This window comes from Diadema setosum, chromosome 13 (assembly GCF_964275005.1).
Source record: "Diadema setosum chromosome 13, eeDiaSeto1, whole genome shotgun sequence".
NCBI lineage: Eukaryota > Metazoa > Echinodermata > Echinoidea > Diadematoida > Diadematidae > Diadema > Diadema setosum.
In genome coordinates, this window is record NC_092697.1 from 8943203 (window position 1) to 8970045 (window position 26843).

Below are 26843 nucleotides of genomic sequence, written 5' to 3' on the forward strand. Positions count from 1 at the left end.
GAAAAGGCAATGTCAAAAAATGAACCAGCTACTAATCGGGACTGAGCAGGGTGCGTAACTCTACCGCTACAGCTGAGATGAAATGAAGATACATGCTACGCTTATTAGCCTTTAGAATAAGTTTCTAAAACAGACTAAAAAAGTAGAGCCAAAATGTCATGCCAGCATTAACCTCTGACCTACTAGATTCTCAAGCGTCTATCAATACTAAGTTTGCGAACATATTCAGACTTTGTGTGTGCCATTATAACAAAGCTTGTTCTTAGAAACAAGACAACTTCAGGGAGGCTAACATTACACTATGCATGCAAAAAGGGGCTCCAAGAATCAAAATGTATGCAGTACAACCAATCCATTCACATTCCTTATGTTGATTGTTACTCCCCCCCCCCCAAAAAAAAAAAAAAAAAAAAATAATAACCATACATTTGCAGCTAAAAGCAAGCCAACCTCTTCTGTAATCTACCATATTATGTGGAAGATCTAAGTTGCAAAGTTAAATACACGTACGAAGCACCTGTAAAATCAGCCAACATGAATACAAACTATGCACAAGGTTTGAAGATACAGAAGTATTAAAGGAAGCATAACTTTACAGTTCTGCAAAATTTCCATGTGCTCTCACGCTTGCTAGGGTAGACAATGCATGCATAAATAGTGATATATTATTTCTCTATACCACAATCAGCAAAATGATATTGGATCAAGAGAACAAGGCCATTACTGGATGTGTTAGCACATATCTAAAGGATAATCCAAAGAAAAAAAAATCCAGGTATTTCATCACAATTTTATAACAACACGTACCACTTTGCTTATGCATGTACATGTGTACATCTAACAAAAACAAATTAATCACCTGCGGGAAAAAGCATACATTATCCATTTGCATGCAATGTTACAGCATTAAATGCTTTTTCTAGTCATGGAAAACAGTTTATTCAACAACATTTTAAAACATATGCCTTTGATGTCGAAATCTGGGCAAAAGATAACTGCAGTGCAATTGTGTACCTTATTCTACTATCAAAAGCAACATTGCATATCAACAAATAAATATGCATACCAATAATTAGCTAGATGTTGGTTCATAAATTCTGATCATTTTTCCTCCCCCCCCCCCCCAAAAAAAAAGAAAAAAAAAAAAACCCAAAACAATAAACAATCAAAACCTACAAAATATATTCATTTTGTCATTGTTGTTGGATTACACTATTTTCTTGATGCATGACAGAATATGATAACATCGGAAGTATTGAATGGTCACCTGTTCTGGGTGGATATGCTCATGCAGGACATATACTACTATGTGTACATCAAGTGAGGGACATGGTCAGTGAGTTTGATAAATACATATAACTGCTAAAAATACAAACAGGAGTGCAGGGGTTTGGTAAAAAATATATATGTCATGGAGGAAGTTGGGGAGGGGAGGGACGGCATAGGAGAGTAGAGGGGAAAACAGAGGAGTTTGTGGAGGAGGGGGAGGGGATGGGGGTTGGGGGATGGGGGATGGGGGTTGGGGGATGGGGGATGGGGGATGGGGGTTGGGGGATGGGGAATGGGGGATGGGAGATGGGAGATGGGAGATGGGAGATGGGAGATGGGAGATGGGGGATGGGGGATGGGGGATGGGGGATGGGGGATGGGGGATGGGGTATGGGGTATGGGGGATGGAAGATGGGGGATGGGGTATGGGGTATGGAAGATGGGGGATGGGGGATGGGGGATGGGGGATGGGGTATGGGGTATGGGGGATGGGAGATGGATGGGGGATGGGGGATGGGGTATGGGGTATGGGGGATGGGGTATGGGGTATGGAAGATGGGGGATGGGGGATGGGGGATGGGGGATGGGGGATGGGGTATGGGGTATGGAAGATGAGGGATGAGGGATGGGGGATGGGGTATGGGGTATGGGGGATGGGGGATGGGGGATGGGGGATTGGGGATTGGGTATGAGGGATGGGGGATTAAGGTTGGAGCCAAGGGCTCACCTGTGACTGTGAGATGGAGATATTCCTGATGGTGAACACATCCTCATCCTCCTCCCCCTCCAGCTTGACAGTGATGTCTCCGTGCTGCACCTCCTCCCCATCTTCCTCCGGCCAGTACTGGGCACACATCTCCTGCAGAAACCCAGGGCAAATGAACAAGCAAAAGAGTGAGTATTACGATGAAGTACTAAAAAACAGACATATAAAAACATAACATAGCATACCATTTCAAAACCATACCATAATCAACTACATATACTATGCTGTACATACTACTGTATATGCCGAATATTTTGTGGGCTTTTTATTTTTCGTAAATTTTGCAAGTCAGGTGCTATTCGCGAAATTAAAGACATGCGAAAATATTGACTCTGATCCCAACGTGAATGTAACGTATGCGTTTACACTTCTCCCTTCAGTACAGGACTCCACGATCGCGTATTAACCACTTGCGAAGTCGTCGGGAAAATTCGCGAAAATTTAGGCTCACGAAATATATGACGTATACAGTATGCTGTATCGCACCATACCATCACATGTGTTAACAATACAACCATATCATACCATAATTTACTTTACTTTAGGCTGTACCATATTACAACAAATGTGATCGTACCACACCATTCAATGTGTACAAATTGTATGATTACTTTCCCGCAGCATATCACACAATATCACATAAAACCATCTTGAAATCCTACCACACCATATAGTTACTTTGCTGCATCATATCTTACCAAACCATACCATATCATATCATATCATTTCATATCACACCAAAAAATTTCACATCTAGATTCACATCAAATCATATCAGAGATAATTGTAAGCCACCCCCACCAACTCCCTGACTTATCTCTGTATGCATACCATACCATACCACATCATACCATATCATAGAATGGGTAGCGAGAATCCTGCGCTCTCATTGGTCGAGAGCTATGTGTTGATTTGTACTGGCCGTACGCTGAGTCACAGTGGTAAACATGTTATCGCGCACTTGCAGCAAAAGTATGCGCACTTGTAACAAAGGTTCGCGCACTAAGCAAGCGTTCGCGCAATCAGTATGAGACGCCTATTGGCTAAAACAATCATGCATCAGTTTTTACTGGATGCATGGTTCTGAAGAAAAACCATGCGTCCAGTAAAAACTGATGCGTGGTTTTCGGGCTCTCGTCTATGGCAAGCCAAAAGAAAATGCACATAGTAAATTTGTCATCGGGTAACACGATAGAAAATGACAAGAAAATTACCCATTCTATATAACAAAGATGACGCACATGTCTTTTCGTGCATCAGACGGAATATAGTGTGCATGCGGTAACTATGTAATTTAGCCTTAAGCATTCCATAGTTACCTTATGCACACAATTCCGACTGACGCACTCAGACCTGTGCATCATTTGTATACCGTACCACACCTAGCTGTACAGCTGTACCATAGCACACTATCCTGCACCATCCAATCACATACAGTTGTACAATATCATGCCATTACTCTACCATACTCTACCATTCCATACCATACCATCACATACTATTGTGTCAAACCATACTTTTATTTTTACTGTATCATACCATACCATGCCATACCATGGCATACCATGGCATGCCAGGCCATGCCATACCATACCATACCATAACATATCCTAAATCATATCATGTCAGATCTAATTTTGTTAAATCAAATCAGCCACACCAGTCTGCCACACCCACCTGCCCCCTTTGGCTGATCTCTGTCAGCATGACGATGGTGGACGTTTCACTGGCCCACACCATGCGCCAGAAGTCTCCTATTGTGTTGGTCAGCGGGCCCTGTGTTGCTATGTACATTTCCTTCCTCTGGTACCCCTGCACAGGCAGTGAATGAAAATACAAATAGTTTATATATAAGGACAATAGTTTCACGTTGACACTGGTCCTTGAATTCGACGCGAGACTGAGGTGGGGCGCCATCCCGCATCGGTCCTGAAGCAGCGGTGTACTAGCAAGCAATTGGCACGTTTGTATCGAAGCCCATGGACACTGCACAGAAGCTGTATCAGGGCAATTAAGCCCCGGCTAAATACTGGTTAGTGGTAAGGTTAGAGTAAAGATTAGGGTTAGGGTTAGTTTTAGGGTTAGAGTTTGGGTTAGGGTTAGGATGAGGTTCAGGATTAGGATTAGGGGCCAGGGTCGGGGGAAGGGTCCGGGGTAATTGCCCACGGGGTAATCGCCCTAGACCCCACAGAAGCACGATGTGTTACAAATCCCCAGCAGAGAGAGTTGTAAAAAGATGGAATCAGAATAACAATGACAAAAAGCATGACCACCCACTATTTTCTCTTGTTTGTGCTCTCTCAGTGAAGGGCAGCCCTGTGGAGAACAATGTAACATGTGTATACAAAGTCGCAGCTGGTGGTAAGGATAGCCAACCAAGCTATCTTTGCTTTACTGTTTCTAGTTACTCCTAACATTTATTCAAAATGAATTCATACAACAAATTTATCAAATCATCAATCTTTCCACATCTGTAAATAATGTTTGATACCATAAAATAGAAAGCATGAATGGAGAGAAACCTCTTTTATAATGACAGTACACTGTATTTGCTCGTTGACTTCTACAAGCTGTTCTATCTGCCCCTAATACGAGAAGCATTCGCAGCAGTAGCTGTCAAGTATCAGCTCCACACCGAAACCATCTCCAGTTTTACACAGGACTGATGCAGGGCGTGACTGAGATTGAGACAGGACACCAGTATTCATACTGACAGCCGTCTCGCACCAGTCGCGGACAAGTTGGGCATCAGCTCCGTAGTTGGTGCGCGCTGCATGCTCAATGCGAATACGGAATGGGACTGATGGTAATGGCAACAATGGAGGTAATAAGGATAAAGACAAATATAATAGTTATGATTATGACAACAATACTGACAATACGGTCCCACGTATCGAGGGAAGCCATTTCAGTATTGACATTGCTCAAAAAGAGGGCCCTGCTAATGTTCTTTGGTGTTAAAACCTGATATTTGCACAGCAATTTTGTTTCTACCGCACTGCCTGATGGCAACATGTCATTAGTTTTCTGATGCTTTTTTATCTTGAACATTATGGATACATTTTTTTTCAAAATTCAATTTGGCCTGTAAAGGAGACCCACTGTACAACAAGCATCCCCAACATTCTCAGTGACTTTGCTCTCATGTGGCACTCTCAGAAAGCCAGTTTTCCTTTCGTCTATTTGGTGGGGTGGTAAAGAGTTACGACCTTAGAGAGAGTATCTCAGAAGCCCTGCTTTCTCTTGAAGCTATTCAACTACACTGAACGATGAAATTGACTGTGCGGAACCCACTGTGCTACAAGCACACCACAAGAGGGCGCACTCACCGTGATGTAGGAAGCATTGATGTAATCTGAGTACTCCACACCGATCAGTCTCTCCAGTTTTACAACATTTTTGTCATCTGTAAATAATGAAATTGCAGAGAATTGATGTACCAGTAAAGAAAATCAAATCAAATCAAATACTGTATACGCCATATATTTCGTGAGTCTAAATTTTCGCGAATCGGGACTTCCCGACAATTTCGCGGGTGGTTAAATTCGCGATCGTGGAGTCCTGTACTTAAAAGGAGAAAATGTATATGCGTACGTCACATTCATATCGGCATTAGAGTCAATATTTTCGCGTGTTTTTAATTTCGCGAATGGCAGCTAAAATTCGTGAAATTCGCGAAAATAAAATCCTTGCAAAATATTCGGCGTATACAGTATATTTACCGCGGGAAAAAAGTAATAGAATGAATGTATGATCTTGCGGCAAAAGGATACAGAATTGGAGTTATCACAGGCAGTTGTTGCAGGGAGGGAAACGAAAACGAAAAAGCACAAATTTGATGGTGGCTTTCACAGAGAATCCTCCAGTTTTGAGAACAGACAAGAGTAACTGTGTGTGTGTGTGTGTGCATGCACAAAATGCATCAAATGCCAATATGGGAGATGAAGTTGAGAGCTTGATAACTAAGTACATGTAAGCACACTTTTTGATCCTGAAAAGATGTGTACATGTAGTAAGCTTGAAGCACATTGCACATAGTTATTCATACTTATACTCATATCTCAAAGAAACAAAAAATTACCATGCCACTATGCAGGGAAAAGTTATGAAATGTTCAATTTTATCAATTGCACATATGTTAGTTATCATATTTACTAGTCGTATTTTAAAGAAACAAAAATTATTGTACAACTACGCAGGGAAAAGTTCTGAGACACTAAACTTTATTAAATCAATAATTACTCCTTTTAGGTAGCAACTGATTACATAAAGGTAAAGAGTACAAAAATATTTTCTGGTCCACAGCCTGTGGGATGAAAGAGTGCTGTTCAACTCACATGGTAGGATGTGTCCAATGCGGTTCTTTTCCTTGTTTGCCTCAACGTTGGCAAATTTCTGCTCGACCTTGTTGACGGGGAGCCGGGCTGCTCTCTGTGAATCAAAGCAGCAAGAAACTGCTGAAAAAATGTTGGACTGCGGCAGAAACCAGGTCGGAAAGGCATGGTGTCATCTGAACAATGAGATATTACCCCCACTGGTTTCTGTGTTTGGTATTTCAAGTCAATTTCTGCAGTGCCTGAATGAAACTACGATGAGTTGCTCAATTCATTTTATCTATAGTATAATTATTCACTTATTTATTTATCTATTTTTTTTTTGGGGGGGGGGTTTGATTTGACAAATGTTACTTGATTTTGACTAGAATAGATGATAGAGCATAGTGATGTACGCATACAAGATAAAATACATGTACGTGGTATTAAAAGTGACAGTTGTAGCTAGATAATAAGAGATAGACAGACAGACAGACAAATTGATGGATAGATACCTTGGGTAGACAGATGACAAATAGACAGATAGGCAGATAGGCAGATAGATAGGCAGATAGATAGATAGATAGATAGATAGATAGATAGGTAGATAGATAGATAGATAGATAGATAGAGAGAGAGATAGATGGGTAGATAGATAGATAGATAGAGAGAGAGAGAGAGAGATGGGTATATAGATAGATAGAGAGAGATAGACAGAGAGACAGATAGACAGATGAATAAATCGATAGACAGACAGATAAACGAACAGATAGACAGACAGGCAGACACAGACAGATTGAGAGATAGATAGATAGACAGACAGATGGATAGATAGATAGATAAATAGATTAATAAATATGCAGATAAACAAACAGATAGACAGACAGGCAGACACAGACAGATTGAGAAACAAATAGATAGATGGACAGATAGATAGATACATACATACATACATACATAGGTAGATAGATAGATAGATGATAGATAGATGGATGGATACATAAAGGTATAGATGTCATGCAACACTGAGCCCTCTTCTTTCACTCACCCTGAATTCCATCTCTAGGTTGGAGAGATGTTCGTCCACCTTTGACGCCTTGCCGAGGTTTGCGTAGTACTCGGGGACAGCTTGGACACTGATGTCTGTGTGACCAAACATGTACTCCTCCAGCAGAGCCATATGGATGAAGAAGTACTGAATCTAGTTAGGAGAATAGAAGGACGGAGGAAATAGGGGAAGGAACCAAACAATGACAACAAAACAAAGGCTAGTTAATACTCTCTACATTCCCATTCCCTTTAACATTTTTTTTTTTGGTTTTTTTCTGGTCTTCAAGGAATGACAAATCCATTCTCTTGTCAGGACACAAAAAGGTATCCAAGAGTGCGCTCGAGCGCTCAAAAGCAAACCAAAAGCGAACCGTACTGTGCTGTGCTAAATTTGGAGCATTCAAGCGCTCTGTTCAGAAAGCATACCTCATGAGTTATTCTTTAAAGGGGGTCATACATCTTGCAGCAACAGGATCATTCCCCTGGTGTGCTTAAACTACTTACAGATGTCCCGAACAAAGAGAATGAACTCTTTGCTTTATGATGTATGTGCATGTTACAAGCACACTTCACATGCAAACTTTTGGTACCCTTTTGGAGCACATCGGGAAGTGGTCCACTTTTGGCGCAAATCGGGTCAGCACAGTACACTTTAGGAGCGTTCGAGTGCTCCTCTGGTGCAAATTTCGTTACAGTTTGGTTCGCTTTAGGAGAGCGCTCAAACGCACCCTAAGTTTTCAGGGAGTCTTCGGTAGATTCAGAGGACTTGGCAGCTCTAGGATCTGGGTATCGTGACAGCTGTTCTGAATCAACATCTATCAAATTATAAATATTTAAGTGGAAACAGCTGATAAGTTTGTGTATACATATTCTACTCATTCTAAAATATAATTTTCCAGGCAAATGATATACTTATATTCTATCATATTAAAAAACAACAGAGAAATCAATTTGAATCACACATGTAATTTATTTAGATTATGAAATGGTGCTAAAAACTTGCCACATGAATTTATGATTGGTTTTGACCAAACATTACGATGAAACCCGAGTTCAAGTCTATGATAAGCAATTGCACTATACAATCCTCTTGACTGAATAGCGCCAGTTGTCGGGTTGTTGGAACTCTACAATAATTTCATATGAGGGATACATTGCATAATGATTAATTAATTTCAGAAAAGAAAATTTAGTGAAGTTTCTGGTGCAGCTGAATGGGAAATTTGGTACAAGTTTGTAGTTTATGATATCAAATTCACAGCTTACTCCTATCTCTGAAAGAAACCAATATCAATGTTTTGTGAAAAAAAGAGACAAAATCTCAGAAATGCCACATCTTTGAAGTCTTTTCTCAATTATGACAAAAAAAATCACATTTCTATATCTTTGAAATTAGTGAATTTATCATGGTCAACTAAGACATGGAGCAGCAATGCACTTCTAATGGCTACTGTCCTATTCAACAGCAGAGAGTTTTATCTCCTGTCGAGACTAAAATCAAGGGAGGCCTCACGCCACTACCTACGAAAACTTACAAATGATTGGACGAGAGTGTTGCGCTGCTGCCTGATCTCATAGATGAAGTTGTAGATGTCGACCATCTTCTCCCTCTTCATCATGTCCATCATGGCGTCGATGACGATGTATGTGCCCGTGCGACCGACGCCCGCGCTGTAACATTGGAGGGAGGAGAGGAGTCAAAGAGCGTTAATTGTTTCTCTCTGTGCTGGTGGATTGACTTGAAGTCAGATTGGGCTTAAAGGGAAGGCAAACCCAAAAAGTAATGTGAATTGAGTGAAAGCAGCAAAATTATTAAAATACATCTGTGAAAGTTTGAAGAAAATCGGACGATCCATGCAAAAGTTATGAATCTTTTAAGTTTTGGTGTTGGAACCGCTGGATGAGGAGACTACTCGAGGTTATGACGTATGAGAGGACAACAATATAAAGAAAATATAAAGAAAATTCCACAAAAATGCATTTTTTATGAAAATTACAAATTCCATCAACTTGATACCGACATATGTTAAAGGTAGCAATTATTCCCCCTGCTTTCTGAAAGCAGTTAGTCAAGTGCCTTTTCATAATGCTAGAAAAATGAATTTTTGTTGAATTTCCTTTATATTTTCTTTGTATTGCTGTCCACTCATACGTCATAACCTCTAGTAGTCTCCTCATCCAGAGGTTCCAACACCAAAACTTTAAATATTCATAACTTTTGCATCGATTATCTGATTTTCCTCAAACTTTCACTGATGTGTTCTACTAATGTTGCTGCTTTCACTCAATCCACATTGCTCTTTGGGTTTACCTTCCCTTTAACTTGATTCAGGTTGATAGGCGGGGAGTGATACTTTGACTTCTCATATTAATGCATCGTTGTATCAATTTTTGTTTTATTGTCACTGATTGACAAATTGTCCATCACGGCTACTCCTAAAACACTGAAAAACCTGTGCCTATAGTTGTACATCTATGAGGGGCAATCATTAAATCAGTTGCCATTAAAAAAACAAAAAACAAAAACCTTTCTTCCCCATCCCTTTGCATGCTACAACTTTTGACAGCAAATGCAATACATATAGTCCCACACATTAGGATTTGTGATGGTGATAAACAAGGGGGGGGGGGGTTTAACCAACCTATCCATACCTGCAATGAACGACAATGTTTGCCCGCTTGTTGATCTTGGATGTGAGGTGACGGACCCTCTTTATGAGACAAAGCATTGGGTAGGGGTAGTCTGGCTGGCCGTGGTCGGGCCAACCCAGGAAGTGGAACTGCGTGATGCTACGCTGATTGTCCTTCCCATCCTGATGTGAAAGAAAGAAACCCGACAAGGACACGATAACAATTACTGCCAGTGTAAATATTGAAACTACTTTACGGAAATATTTGTGGAGTACACGTGTATGGTCCTGTATCACATGGCCATGTTACAATGTCTGCTTGATTAGCAGATCAATTACAACATGATTTAGTTGACTGGAAGCTTTGGAAGACTTTGTTATGGGCAGAGCATTCTGTAACCTTAATACTTCATTCCAAATCCACAGTGCAGTTAAGGGGAAAACTAATTTAAGGAAAAATGGAGGAAAAATACTGAGCTGTGAATTGCCTGCATACTTATTATTACTATATGATAATGTGTGAAACGAACTGCCTACAACCAAGACTGATGGTGCAAAGGCTGTTTTCACCCAACTTTCATTTCTATGGAGGAATGTTGTGTGGCACATAAAAGGCTTTAAACTAAAGAGGAACTCTTTATGTGTCAAGACATGACGTAAACATTCAGTAATCCGTTGAGGACAGGCTGATTTTACTCAGGACTAGTCTTCAATGAAATAATAAAAGGAGGAAAAATGTGTTTGTCTTTGAGAACTTTAGTTCATAATGTCTCAAAAATAAACAGAGCACATACATTAACATCTTCATAGTGCGGGCTAAGACACCTTTTATCAATGCGCAGAATGAGATCAGATTTGGTGTGTGTGTGTGTGTATCTGTAAACAAGGCTAGCATGCATTTATACTTCAGAATGCCCTTGCTGCTACACCAGGGAACACTGCCAACCATCTGGACAGGTCAAAGGTCATGGCACTGGTGTGTGACTATAGATATTAAAGGTGAACATCTATACATTTGTGCTTCAGAACCACTGTGGTGCTACACTAGTGAATGTTGCCAACCATCCCGAAGGGTCAAAGGTCAGGGCACTGCTTACCTCCTGCAGGACTAGCGACCTGATCACGTACTCGGCCGTGTGCTGGACGTTGTCCATCGTCACGAGCAATTTGCCGCACTTCATGGTCCCCTTGCTTGGCCAGTACTGGAAGCATTTGTCCTGCATCACCGACAATGAATTGACAGAAGTCGGATGGAAATTCCACAGAACACATTTGTTTGTTTTTTTTTTTTTTTCAGACGTTCTCCAAAACAAAGAGATTGATAACACAGCAACAGATTATAGATTTGCGCAAATGGATTTTTACTCACAGTGATTGACTACTCCAGGGTCCTATTTCATAAAAGATGTTATTAAGATGTTATTAATGAAGTCATACGGTAATTCCGATGACGGTGTAGAATATAGAAGCCTGTGTACGTATCTCCCCTATTCCTGACATGGTTTAGTCTGATAAGTACACAGGACTCCACTAGTCTACATCAAGACAGCAGGAAGCTCCACTGTACAAATGCGTAGGATGCTCTTACTCACTCTTCCATCTTTCACATCCCTATCCCTGACATGGTTCAGTCTTGTAAGTGCATACAACTCCACTAGTCTACAGCAAAAGAGAAGAAGGTTCCATTACACAAAATGGGTAGAATTCTGCTACTCACCCTCCCATCCTCCACACACTTGGTCAGCATGACAATGGTGGAGCAGTTCTGCTCCCAAATCATCCTCCAGAAGTCATCAACAGTGTTCTCCTTTGGTCCTAAAAAGAAAGAAAAACAAAACAAAACAAGAAAATTGTCAACAATTTTACATCATTGCACCCTGATGTTTCTGCTGCTCACACACACAAGTTAAAGTACACCGTTCAGTGGCATGACAGGGCTGTGCCTATAAAAGGTATCAAAACTGAAGAGAACAAAATACAATTTTCCAAATGTTAATAAGTCTTCATCTTTTATGAAAACAACAGTCCTGAGTCATTTCTATTTGGTGATTGTTGGAATATTTCAGGTCAAACAGGCTGCCCATAAATGGAATTTGAAGAATTTATGGTTTCATCCATTTCTCCACCACACATTGGCGATCCTCATGTAAATTAATGTCTTCTTGTCATTTGTTAATGACTACAATTTCATTCATGAACAAATTCAAAATGTCGATTTAAGTTCCAGTTTTAGTCAGGTAAACCTGAAGCACAACCTGGCATGTGTGTATAAGATTTTAATATGATGATGATGATGATGATGATGATGATGATGATGATAATAATAATGATGATAATAATGATGATGATGATGATGATGATGATGATGATGATGATGATGATGATAATAATAATGATGATGATGATGATGATGATGATGATGATGATGATGATGATGATGATGATGACAATGATAATAATGACAATTATAATCATAATCATAATCATAATGATAATCATAATCATCATCATCATCATGACAATCATAATGAAAAAGGACAATTACTTTGCACAGCTACTATTATAATATGTGACCCACTACAACAAAAGGGTCCTAAAGTCGCTGACGGCTGAGCCGAGAAAATTGAATTTGAAGTCACATCATCAAAATTGGTCAAATCAATCAGATTTCTGCTTTTGGCATAGTGTTGTAGTCTAATGTTTTGTCTATCATCTGCATAAATTTCAAAGCTAAATGATCAAAGGAAAGGCAAGAAATCAGCGTTTTTCTGGGCCATGATTTTCTGACTTTCAACATAACAGAAACGTGTCCGAAGATTTGGATTTAGCACCGCAGCTAGACTCCGCCCCTAGCAACGAGGGAGTGATCTTATTGGTCAGTGCGTGGCATCCTGATTACTGATTGGTCGTGCGTAGACCATGGGCGCTAAGCTTGAATGAACATCGCGGAGGTGAAAGCGGTGAAAAGTGTCTCGCATCCCCTTGATTATGATAGCGTCAGAAGGAAAACTTTAAAGGCGTTTTTCTTGAAACTCTGATTTCCTCAACCGTTTGACATGCGCTAATAAAATCATCGATATCTGAGCAACCGAGTACTTTTATGAGTTGTGCTTTATATGAAATTAAAGTAGAAGAGTAAGAAAATAATGTCATGCCATTTTTAAAAAATTGTCCTCCCCCGACTTTCGGATCCTTTTGTTGTAACGGATCACATATAGTCTACTGCACATTACAAAACAGTAGTCATGTCATGATAAACTGGTCCACTGATGAAAGCAGAATTGCTTATTTTTTCTTTTTTATTGCAAAAGTTCATTTCAAATACAAACCTTGTGCAGCAATGAATTTATCTGGAGATTCATAACCCTGTAGAGAGAAAATGATAATCATTTAAAAATGTGGTTTAAAAATGTGTAAGATAACACTTGCATTAAGAGTAAAAAGTTACAATGTCATTCTGACTGGCATTAGAACTCTTGTGACATTGTATAGTAGAATTTAAGGCTTAAAAACAAGATTTGAAATAAAATAGACACCAATGACAGAAGGCATTTTTGTTGAAGGTAAGATTTGATAAGAGTATGACTATTTTTAGGGTTTTGTTTGAGCATTTTATTACACACCAGAACTTAAAGATACAAACAACAAAATCTGCAAGAGAACATGCAATGTAGATAAAAGCTTGTTTGTTTGTTTTTTTCCAGCAAATTCTGCCTTTCCAAATGAATCAAGGTTTTTATTTAAAAAGTACAATCATCTTAACTTGGAAATCTTGAGGTCACTTTTTACAGCAAGCTCATACTCAAGGATCCTCAATTACAGAAAGATGAGAGGATGATGGAAAACATTGCAATGAAATACAACGCACTCCAGTTATAACGAACACAGGTATAACTAGAAATGTCGCTACAGCGACTGGTTATACCCCCGCCAAACAACATTTCATAAGCTTTGGTCAAAACAACATTTCATAAGCTTTGGTCAAAAAACTGAGGAAGTAGTTACATCCGCAAGATCTTTCCTTGATCTTCTGCCATTAATATGCCGTTACCATGGCAACGTACTTTTGGGTACTGTCGAAAAATGCGTCTTGCACATCTACAACCAAAGGCACACATCTGTACCAAGTTTCATGGAAATTGGGCAAAAACTGAGGAAGTAGTTTGCAACACAAAATTTTCCATCATTTTGGCTCATAATATGTGAGCTGTTACCATGGCAACATACTTTTTGTCACTGTCAAGAAATGTGTCATGCTGACCTATATCCTAAGACAAACATTCAATATGAATTCCATGAGAATTGGAAGAACACTGATGAAGCAGTTTTGCCATGAAGCATTTTGCCCTATATTTTACCAATAACATGCCGTTACCATGGCAACGCACGTTTTGCCACTGCGGAAATATGTGTCTTGCACATTAACATATTTTGATGAACATCTGTACCTAATTTCATAAAAATTGATCAAAAACTGTGGGAGGAGTTCGCGACGCAAGATTTGTACCCATTTTTGCCCATAATATGCCGTTACCATGGCAACGTACTTTTGGGTACTGTCAAAAAATACGTCTTGCACATCTACAACCCAAGGCACACATCTGTGCCAAGTTTTATGGGAATCGGTTGAAAACTGAGGAAGTAGTTCGCGACGCAAGATTTGCAACGGACCGACCGCCCGACCGCCCGACCGCCCGCCCGCCCGCCCGACCGACCGCCCGACCGTCCGCTGATTCCTATATACCCCCTTCAAACTTCGTTTGGCGGGGGTATAATGAAATTCCGCTAACAACGAAGTAAAAATCCGGGCCGCAACATTACCTGCTCCATTTTTTTTTTGGTAGTTGTTCCTTTGTTCGGTTATAACGAAATTTTGATGTAACGAAAGAAAACTGCCGGTCCCGAGGACTTTGCTATAACGGGAGTCCACTGTAGAATCTCCATGGTATACTCACGTTTACGTAGGAGGCGTTGATGTAGTCTGAACCTTCGATGCTGTCAATTGTCCTCAGTTTCACTCTCGTGTGATCATCTACAAGGAATAGTTTGCATATGTGAAACCAAAACAAATGAATCATAGACAGACTGTTTGGGGGGGGGGGGGGATGGCTGCTTTACACATATATTCCTATGACAAACTGCGATAGCTCCAAGAAGTTTTCTACTCTTTTCAGATATCTCTCGAACACACTCACAAACACACTCTCTCCATCTCCCTCTCCAATCTCTCAAGAAATTTTAATGAGCACGCCAGTAAGATGCACAACAATGCCAGATGCCAGATTATGACTTGAACTGCTGGATGGATAAAGAAATGACATACACGATAAATCCTTTTCATCTCCTCTCACGATATTTTGGCACGCTTTAGAATCCTTTCCTCCACAAAGTTACTTCAATTCCACAAATATCAGTCTTAATAACATTCTGCAAAATCAAACCCCAGAGGTGTCCATCGACTCACAAGCGATGATGTTGATGTATCGGTTCTTCTCTTTGTTGGCTGGGTGGTTGCTAGCATTCACAGTTACCATAGCAGGGGTCTTGTTAGGTAATGCCTTTAAAAGAAAGAAGGAGAAAAAATGAAGGACAAATGGGAAAGAACCAGGATTAAATTACACGTACATCAAATAACTCTCCTAATAAGCTCTCCAAACACTTCTCACTCGTACTAGGAATAGTTGAGTATAATGTTTCAAAAATTTTGAATACACTTTTAAAAATGGTATCAATCACAGTTATTTGTAATGTACAATGAAACATTTTTAGGAGAAGATATCGAGTTGAATTAGCAGTCTGCATTCTATGAAGCAAACTGGCTTAAAACTTTGCTCAAACTTTGTCCACTCATTCATGGAAGTAAACTTCTTAATCTCTTAACTTTAACCTCCTTTACAGCACCAACATGCATGCAACATGAGTTAATAAAGATAAAGCTTTTCCATGGGTTGCAGCCTGATATTTCAAAGCAATATTTTAAACTTTCAATGTTGAAATGTCAAGCATATATTTTTGACAATATAGCCAAACTTTAATTCTTCATTTTGTAATCATGTGGGCTAAATCTCCACCCATATTTCATGGTTAGTATAGTGACTGCATACACTGCTCACAGATTTATATTGCACAGTTAGCCTGAAAACTACCAGTAACAAAAATTAAAACCATGACAGCTGACTGCAAGATGCTAAAACATACAAACACACACACACACACACACACACACACACACACACTCATTGTCACTGTAAGAAGTTGCAATCATGTTGAAGTTTTCATATCACACAGCCCAGCGTTACGACCTGCTCCAGAGGATAGCAATTGTGACCGTGCATCACAAAATGAACAAAAAGTCGCACACGCTGATTTTGCGTGCGGATGAAAATAAGTGAAATGGGTCAACCTAGCCGATCTTGACTTTTTCATATTTTCTGAAAAACCTTGTACACACTCTTCACTTTCAACTTTAATAACTTTTGAAAGGATAACGCTACTGCTTTGAAAGTTGGCATTAATTATGGACAGAATGTGTTAATGAGGCATGCTCAATTTCAGTTTAATCTGATAATCCCTCATTGCTGTTACTCCGGTGGTTTACTTCCTGTTCTTTGTAACATTCATCTCACAGTCAGCATGGCTTGGTAAAGATTAAGTGCTTAAATAGATGCTTTACTTCAGAGCCTCTTTTCTCAGTTCACACTTTTCCTGAGTTTGTGCTTTCTTTCCAATGTTTAGATAGGTTAGGAGAGTCCATTTGATTTGAGTTCTACATCATTTTAAAGCTTAAAGTCTGCTCTTTCAGAATATGGTCTTAACTAAGAATTCATGTCTGGCGACTTTTTGTTTGTTTTGTGGTGCAGGGTCACAATTGTGCCTGAGGACACAAAAGCTGCCACACTCACATTTTTTTTAGCATTTGAAATTTTGCCATCAACAACACAGTATCCAAGCCTCTTTAAAATACGTTTCTTTTCCCCTTCTTCTCTGTTCTATTTAGCAGATCATCTGCTGGAGTACGGTGGGCAGTCCAAACAATGATGATGCTATATCACAACAAAAAAACTCTTCAAGCAAACTTTATATTCGACTGGGTAGTTTGAAAGTTTGAACTATGGATATCACCTATCAATGTTCCAGTGATCCAGAGCTGCCAACTATTGTAAAAGCCTTTCAGTACTATGATGGCTGAAAATCAGTAATTTGCACCTTTTTTGAGTGAAAATCAGTAATCCTTAACAGTGTTATAGAATTTATCACAGACAATGATTTCTAAAATCGGTACTTTGCTTGTAACCTTCAGTATTCTTGTCCAATTTCAGTAGAAATTACTGAAAATCAGTACTAGTTGGCAGCTCTGGTGATCCCAAAGCCTCAATATATTATGTAGAAAAAGGTATGACAAGAATCGTTCCACTTGAGACTCGGCCAAGAAAATCAAGGACATGACCTATGAGACTCTTGTAAGGCTGCTAATTGACTACTGCTCAACAGTTTGGGACCACCACACACTGATTTTGATAGACAGACTGGAAGCTGTGCAAAACAGAGCAGCACGATTTGTTAAAGGGGACTGTTCTAGACACAGTAGCGTCACCGACATGAAGCGTGAGCTGGGCTGGGAAACGCTGCAACTGCGATGCAGGGTAGGACGTATCACTACATTCTCTAAGAATGAGGCACTTGTGGGTTGCCTATCCATCCCAGTATGAAAAGCCCTGCGTCTGGTCTGAAGGGTTCGCAGGAAGTTGCTTCTACAAGCTTCAGCCCAACTGCCACAAACAAAAACTGTGACAAGTACTCATTTCCACCAAGGACTATCACAGAGTGGAATGCACTACCATCAGCTGTCACGGACATTACAAACAAGGATACTTTCAAAACAGCAGCCCTTCACTACACCCAAGATCAAAACAACTAGCTTTCTTTTACTTTCTGTACCATGAACATCTGCACACCCCCTATCCGGGTGGCCCCTGCAAAGGGGTGTTGGACAGTACCCAAGAAGAAGAGAAAGTCCATAGTAGTAAACAAAAGCTAGCTAGTCAAAGATAAGGGTTTATTGATGCTTTAACTTTTGCGGTGATATCTATCTTTCCCAAACTGATGAAAGTTTTCTGTATCAATGCAAGATACTATCAAACGTTTTTTAGCCCCACAATAGAAGATCAGAATGCACCAACCTTGTACTCGGCCCAAAAGATTCTCCTTTCTTCCTGACTCTTGCGGCGAATCTCCTTCTCCAAGTTCTGCAAAGGGATGGGCTTCACGATCATTTCATCAACTGCGCAGCGGAAGGACACAACAGAAGCAAAGTTGCGCAAAGTTCATTGGCAGAAATGTAAAAAGGAGGCAGTGCAGATGCATACAGTATCTCTATGTTAACCTTCGTAAGGGTAATTTCTTGGTGCATTCTACAGATTGTCCCTATAAAACGCAATAAAAGTGTGTCATTACGTAGTGTCTGGTCTCTGTTATATGAAGCTTGAAACTACCAGGACGGGCCAACTTTTAACCTGCCATGGAATATTTCTCTATTTTTAGCAGTCTCTTCATTGTCCATTCTGTTTTCTCCCACATTTTTGTATCATTACTTTCACCCCCAAGGACACTGCCTCTGAAATTTAGTTCCTTGCTCTTGCACTTTTGACTCACTACACAACAGAAACATTTGTGACACAGTTTGTTACATAATGATAATGTGCTTGTCTTATGCATTCGATGTGTGAATGACCATGTTAATTTCTGAATAAACAGATCAACAAATCTATCAAAATAATTATAAGAAAAGAGAAAACATGTACAATATTCGTCTGACACAGCAAGGGACACTTGCAAAATTAAATAAGGGAAGGATATCATAGTTTGCTTTTTCAAGATCAACTCTTAACACCCAACTTTCCAAGTACTGTAATGTGTAACTGCCTGCTCTAGAATTTTGAAATGATTAATCATGAAACAAAACAACAACAACAACAAAAATTACATGATAATATAATCAATAAACTTAAATGAACAAAAATACAAGTACTGATACTGGAGATTGAATTCTGCTACATGAGCATGCAAGTGAATTTAATCTAATATCTGACACACGGACATGTTAATGGAAGACTGGTTGATATGACACACATATAGTGATAACGAGTACATTGTCTTGCTACTTGTATTGTGGACATTTAGAGCCCCAGACGTAGCTACTGAGTGTGATAATGCATGAAGTTGCAGTGGAGCACCCCCCCCCCCTCCAAACAAGAAGATATTGGGGCATTTTTCGCATCTTTTGTCCAAAACCTTCGGTTCTCTCAAATCTTCATATCTTTTGGGTCTTGATTAGCTGAGGAGGACAACACATACAGAATCTGATCACTACACAAACAACTTCAAACTTTCTTTGCAAACTTGTCAGTGTCTCTTCAGAAAATACAATATCACAGATTACAAATTTCTAAAGAACTGTAATCTGGTCACCATACACGTTGTAGTGGCTACATTGAACTGTTTGGAGAGTTGAATGTGTTGATGATACCTGACAATGTCCAAGTGAAATGGCAAGGGACTCAAAAACCTCCCCTTTATTGCAAGTTTCATTCTGCATTCATTTGATGCATAAAAATGAAATGATTTTATGTGACTTTTGATTTCATGTGTGCATTACTTTACAGTAGATGAAATTTAACTTGGCATTATCTTACTTTTTTTTGATCTCATACCAGGTATGAATGTGGCAAGAACTTGAGAAAAAAGATATTACCCTCATTTAGTGAAAATATTGCTGAAGAAGTCTTAAAAATCTGTCACATTGCTGTATGTAAGTGATGAGGGGACACAAAATTAAAGGGGTACTCCACTGCCCAACCTCGTACTACTCTGTGATGTTCAGGATGACTTAAATGTTTTTTACCATGACAACACCAACCTCCAGAATCATCCCCCTGGGCTATACCAGTGCGCTACATTACGAGGGGAAAAAAAACCCCAACACCAACAAACAAAAAAGACCTAGTGCCACACAAAGCCAACACTGCAAAGGACGAATGTGGGTGAAGGTTACATTTACAGGGGGTGGATGAGATGCGAACCGGGTGGCGAGACTACTACACACGTCTATGTTCCGCCAGGAACCCACAATATCTAGTCTTACCCTCGTCAATACCTAGATTCACCATGGGCACGGAGCCGTTGGTCTGGTCCCGCCCGTTGGGCATCAACTGGCCATGGCTCTCTGTCTCAGAGTCTCTCCTAGCAACCAAGAACACATCATTATGAATTTTATCATTATCATGACTATAATTTTTTTCTTATTCTTATTATCATTATCACCATAACTATATTATTATCATCATCGTCATTATCATTATCATCATAATCATTATCATTACTTGCATTATCACCTTCACGACCATCATTATCACCATTTTTTTCCACAACATTATTGTACACAGCAGCCTCTTGAAGAGGACACTACAATGTACAAACATAAGGGAACATATTTCAAGAAAACGAGGTCCATAAACCAATGCACAGCATACGGCTGCTTAATCATAGAAAAGAATAAATTACTGTGATTCGCAGACCTTTGACCATCATCACATATTGAAACAAACCAATTTTTATTTGCGCATGCACAGGAAATCAGATGAATAGATACTCACTTCAACGAAAGCCAGATGGTTGGAAACAACTTTTTAATGTTATATCAGAGAGCATTTCATTTCAAAGGCAAAGAAAAGAATCATAAAAATGTTTTGTTTACACATAAGATTAAAAAAAAAATACTTGACTCATTTGACTGCTTCCAAAGTAATCTAGTATAAATATCTACTTGTATCTATCTACACGTGCGTCTACCGGTATCTACTGTATCTATCCATACATCTTTCAATCTATCATTCTATCTAGCTAGCAATCTATCTACATGTATCTATCTGTCTATCTATCTATCTATCTATCTATCTATCTATCTATCTATCTATCTATCTATCTATATATCTATCTACCTACCTAAAGATGCATCTATGTGTGCATATCTGTAAAACCGTTGATGTATGATGTGCCTGTTGCGCTACTATGAAAGATAACAAAACTCCACAATCTAGAACGCTACTGAGTATATTTAACATAAACCATTTGGTGTGTTCTACATTTGTAATATCCTGTGGTTCATCAACTCAATTATGTGTGTACTTCAATGATTAGTTTCAGACTTCATGCATTATACCCATCACTAAAGGCAGAAAAAAGAAAAAACACACACACACAATAAAACTGCGGGCAATTGATGTGGGCTTGCTGGAATATCATCAGGGTTGTGTGGTAAAAATCTACGGCATGGACCAATTGATTCATTAAGCACAACCAGAAGCACCTTTTACAGCACGCTGATGGAACAACTTCAGTTATCACCACTAATCTGCTCAATCTTTATTTTGAACTCATCTGCACATGCTAAGAAATATTGGAGAAAAATGGGAACAGATGACGAGAACTTACTTTCTTAGGTACAGGAAAGCAACGGCGACCAAGGCGATGATGATGATTGCAGCGAAAATGCCGCCCACAATACCCCCGACGTTTGGACCTGTATGATCACAAAGAACAAACAAGCAACGAAGACTTAATAGCAAATTCTGCTCCTATAAAAATATGAAATCCCCCCCCCCACCCCAAAGTTCTTCTAAGCAGTGGGTCGCAATAAGAGTTCAAATTTGCGGCAGTGAATTTCAGTGTGTAAAAGAATATTCCCAGGGAGCAATTTGCACTGTTTTTTTTTTTGTTTTTTTTATTTATTATTATTTTTTTTAACGTTTAATTTTAATCACTTGTCACAAAACACATTATTCAACAAAAATCCTGTTTAAGAAATGCTGTATCAGGGAGGTCATACTTGTAAGTCGGTTAACTTCATCTTTGGACTCATTCCAAACCCTTTGCATGTCTCATGCCCCATGCCAGCTATCATCTATATCCAAGCTTATGAACATTTTCAACCTGAGGCCCGCTTAGGGTCCTTCAAACTGTTTTTAGGCCCAGTAAAATTGTATACATATCTCTTTTTATTTCATATTTGGCCGACATCGGGGTCCACCTGTGAGAGTTTTGCGGCCCACTTGCTGAGAAGCAGGGATCTACACTGTATAGAATGTTAAACCCAAAAAGCCCCCTCCCCCTTAAACATAACCCTCCATATCATTTGTCCTTTTCCAATTTGAGTATATCTGGACTTCTGTACTCACCTTCAGAGGCTGTTGGTGCCAAGAGGAGTGACATCCACAGTGGATTGGAAGAATTAGAGGAAAACAAGAATTAAATATTAGACCATAATTAAAACTTGCATCCATATAACTTTAACTATTCATGATATCTTGCAACTTGTGAAGCAATGGATATTTTGAAAATAAAAGATATTGTACCAACTACATACAATAGAAAATATATGGAATAAAGAATAACGGAGATGTAAAACAATTTAGAAAAATAAATAAAGTCACATGCTTTCCTTCTAGATGAGCATGAACTCATCACAGTGTGCCTTGGAAAAGATAGCAGAGAGTGTCTCGATCATCTGTATTAATATCACATTTTGCTTGTAAAAATGCACCAGGTTTGTATGACTGATTGTTTACTTATTAATGTACCTTTGTCCAGACATAAACTTACAAATTCTGCTGAATTACTCAATTCAGCTGCCCTGTAGCAGCTGCAGCTAATCCTCATATCCAGCCTCAAATATCACTTTCTTTCGCATGTTCTCACTAAAGACCAATATCAGTCACACCTACTAAATATGCAAAATTGAAGTGATGATGTCATCCCCACACAAGTCTCCCATTGGCCAGCAGAGAAATCTCCAATAAACATGTATTCTTCCTTCTTTTCTTTTTTTTTTTAGATGTGAAATCATGAAGATAATGCAGTATCATTTGCATCATGCTACTTTTGTGTTCTATCAATATAGCAATGATGACTTTTAAGGGAGAAAGGGGTTGTATCTACTAAATTATGGACTAAAAACATGATTTGTAAAATATCCACCAGTGAGGAGTTGTATGTTGATGACATCATCACCTTATCTAATTTGAATATGTGGTTGCCAATGACATATGTGTATATAATAATAATAATAATAATAATAATACAATACATTTATAAGGCGCTTAATACAGATGTTTCTATGCACACAGTTTATCAGAAAAATTAACATTTAGACCAAAATAATAAAAAAATACAAAAATACAAATACAAAAATACACACACAAAAAAAAAATAGGTACAGTGTATAAATGCGATAAGTACTGAAAATCAAAATCAAAATCATTATACAGTACATAGTCACTGTGGTATTTATTCTATTTAATAGGTAGTTCAACATTCAAACAAAGCACAGGTACCTTATCAGAATGATAGCATAACTGCATCATGCATGAATATTATTCCATAATTAAAAAAAGAAAGAAAAGATATTTCCTTGTATACTGTTTCCCTGTAATTTTCATCATGTCACCATACTAGTATATAATATACACAACATATTGATCTATGTTCAACTAATCAGATAGATAGAAATAGTACATTGAAATTTGGAAAGAAAATCAGATAGACAGATAGATGGATAGATATATAGATAGATATATGAATAATCAGGTAGATAGATAAAGTGAGTACAAGTTGTACATAGACAGAAATATGTAAACATTTTTGCCTAATTTAAAAAGGGAATTTACACCAAACTAGTATGTATGGACTTGGTGAATGCAGTATTTTTAAGTAGAAACAAGAGTGAAGTTTGAGGAAAAGGGAATAATCTACCAAAAGGTTACACATTTTCAGAGTTTTGAACCAAAAAAAAAATTGAACAATTCATTAGACTTGAATGCATTGTCTGATTCTTCTTTCACTTTACTGTGTTCTACTAAGAACTCTGCATTTATTGAACCCACTTGCACATTTAGGGTAAATTCCCCTTGAAAATGCACAATGATTAGGATTTAAATCTTTGTCTCTCACTTGTGCTCACAACAGGCGAGAAGGCACCATCCTCGTAGTACACCATCTGTGGGTAGATAAGCCAGTAACAAAACATTTGCTGAAGTCAGAAGGTTGCCAGATCTTTGAAATTATTTGAACTATTATTAGTCAGCATAACTATATAAATAGGACATAACTCAGGCAAAATACTGAAGAACACCAAGTGTAGAAAGCTCTGGCTATCCAGCTGGCATCTTGCCACATCCTTTGTCTTGATTTGTCAAAATTATATACTCAGCAAAAACAAACAAACAAACAAACAAATAAACAAACAAACACTTCTTACAGTTTATATTTCTCATAGAATATTTGGCTAAAAGTTAATGTATTACATACCACATGAAAGGTAATTCAATAGGCTATCAACCTGGTAGGTCAATAAAAAGGAAAACTTAACGTATCTGTGAACACTGTTTTTCTCCTCAAAGGCACAAAAGTAAAAATTGCGAAAAAGAACAAGTTGTCATTCATGTGTGCACTTCACACATGCTCTGCCATGCAACAAAAAGAATGAAAGACAAATTTAACACAATAAAAAAACATGAATTAGATTGCAAATATAAACTAAAAAATAAATAAAAATGATTTCTTCAAAATCTTTGAAGCCCAAATAATCAATAAAGGCTAAAATAATTGAGGAAGATGAAGAATCTTCAGTCACATCCAAATTCAAATGAAATGAGAGTAGAAGCAATAGAAAAAAAAAATGGTAGTAATTTGAATTGAATTGAATCTTGAATTTTCCTCATGAATTCTTAGATTACTCAAAATTAAAAGAATGAAATAAAGATATTCTGTTCATTAAATCATCTTTGTGCCCTTACTCCCTAAGTCATTTGAAGTTTGAGCTGAAAGGAAATTCTTATCCCCCCTTTAGTTTCCCCATTTTCATTTTTAAGGTTACAAAGAGATAGAAGGAACAAAACTCTTTTTTTTTTCTATTTCATTCATATATATCTTTGTGTGTTATCTGGTCTTTTGCTATCATTGTTATCTTGAAGGACATTTCCAAATAAAAGACAACATGTCAATTTTTGCAATTATACTTTTGTGCCTTAGAGGACAAAAAAAAAAAATATGTTCACTCATGCATAAAGTTTTCCATTATGCTGACTTACTAGTTTGATAGCTAATCAAATTACCTTTAATATGGTAATTAATACTTCTTACATTGATTGTCATCAAAATCGTCTATGAAAAAATATTAACAAAAATAGTGTTTGTACATATATCTCGATAGATATACTTATATAATGTATTTATATTTTCCAAAAATAAACAAAGGCACAAAAACTGCAACTTCCAACTCTGCTACTGACAATCACAAATCTCTTTATCATATTTAAATATGCTTGTATTTGAAAGTCCATAAGAAAAGTCAAATTATCATCAGGATATTCATCATCGTCATCGTCAAGATTAATACTGACAAGAAAACAATCAATATAAACAGAAATGTGAGACTCCTGGCAAATGGCCCGCTGTTTTTCCTGAACAAGACTTGTTTTGTTTTATGACTCACTTTCATAATCATAATCATTGTTAGTATCACTTTGACAAAGCAATCATTACGATCATCATCATCATAAAAATCACAGCTTTCATTATCATCTTTATTGTAAGTATCATCATATTACTCAAAACCATAAACATTTTAGTTCTCATGGCTATCATTGCTATCACTGTCATCAACATCTGTATCATCGTCATCATTATCATCAGCATTATTACTTAGCATCATCATGACCATTATCATCATCATCATCATTAGGTTTGTAATTATATCATAAGAATCAGCTACATTTGTAATGCAAGCCTACCCCTGGATTGGCAGAGTCCGGTGAGTAAACTCTCACAAATGCGGTGTAGTGTGACCCTGCTCGCAAGGGACCATTGATGGCAGTGATGACTTCAGCCTCCGTGGTTGCCCGCTTTCTTCTGCCCTGCATGCCAGGGTTTCGGCCAATGTCACACTGTGACTGTCCCTTCATCTGGTCACCGATTGTCACCATCCTATCTTGTGGAATTCTGACAAGCATAGATGTGATGAAGATGTTTTATCAATGCTCTTCAAAACACTTCTTCACATAGAGCTTCAAATATTTCAGAATAATTGTGACCTCTATGCTGCATAGTTATTGTGTAGATTTTCATTGAAATGCACACTTTTTCCATGGAAAAATGCAGAAATTGAATCAAACTGGCAGTGAAAATGATTTTCATTGCATAACACATTTTTGACCAGTGTGAACGCTTTGATGTACATAAACAAAGTCAGTCTGCAATGGGTAGTTTTAAGAAAGACAATTTTCTATGTCACAACTCCATCATATGGCAGCTCCATGCTTGTACATGTACCTTATCGTACGTGTGATGGATTGCGTGTATGCACATTCTTGTATGCCTAGCCTAAAGTACTGTAGTGCTGTAACAGTGGACATTTGCACAGAGTTGGAATTTTTGCGCATTTCGTGCAACCAAAATCTAGCATGAAAATAAATAATGCGAATATATTTGCTTGCCATGCGTTCCAGTAGTTGACGTCTTGATTTTGTGGAATCAAAAACACACGAAATGAATAAAAAAAAAATAATAAAGTATGCGAACATTTTTGCTTGCCATACGTTCCAGTAGTTGACGTCTTGATTTTGTGGAATTAAAAACACGCGAAACTCTTCTCACCCTGTGAAGCGCAAAAAAAATTTGTTGCCCGGAAATATGTGACCCGCGACAACGGTTTCAGGCAAAAGTCGCAAGAGCAAATTCCCTCCTAGGCGGGTACAAAGATTT

At 38.4% G+C, this 26843-nt stretch overlaps 1 protein-coding gene across 1 annotated transcript in view; it reads right to left on the reverse strand.

Annotated features, from left to right (window-relative positions):
- Window positions 1–24078, reverse strand: part of LOC140236872 (receptor-type tyrosine-protein phosphatase alpha-like) — a 31428-nt gene extending 7350 nt beyond the window's left edge. Inside the window, exons 1-16 of the mRNA XM_072316814.1 lie at window positions 24033–24078; window positions 21519–21606; window positions 20170–20264; window positions 18209–18309; window positions 15493–15586; window positions 14984–15060; window positions 13358–13394; window positions 11746–11843; window positions 11126–11245; window positions 10051–10211; window positions 8934–9069; window positions 7397–7549; window positions 6373–6466; window positions 5365–5441; window positions 3713–3847; window positions 1997–2128 (exon numbers count right to left, since the gene is read on the reverse strand). Of these exons, the coding sequence (XP_072172915.1) occupies window positions 1997–2128; window positions 3713–3847; window positions 5365–5441; window positions 6373–6466; window positions 7397–7549; window positions 8934–9069; window positions 10051–10211; window positions 11126–11245; window positions 11746–11843; window positions 13358–13394; window positions 14984–15060; window positions 15493–15586; window positions 18209–18309; window positions 20170–20264; window positions 21519–21606; window positions 24033–24078 (1644 nt within the window). The remainder of the gene's footprint in view (window positions 1–1996; window positions 2129–3712; window positions 3848–5364; window positions 5442–6372; window positions 6467–7396; window positions 7550–8933; window positions 9070–10050; window positions 10212–11125; window positions 11246–11745; window positions 11844–13357; window positions 13395–14983; window positions 15061–15492; window positions 15587–18208; window positions 18310–20169; window positions 20265–21518; window positions 21607–24032) is intronic.
- Window positions 24079–26843: the final 2765 nt, after the last annotated feature.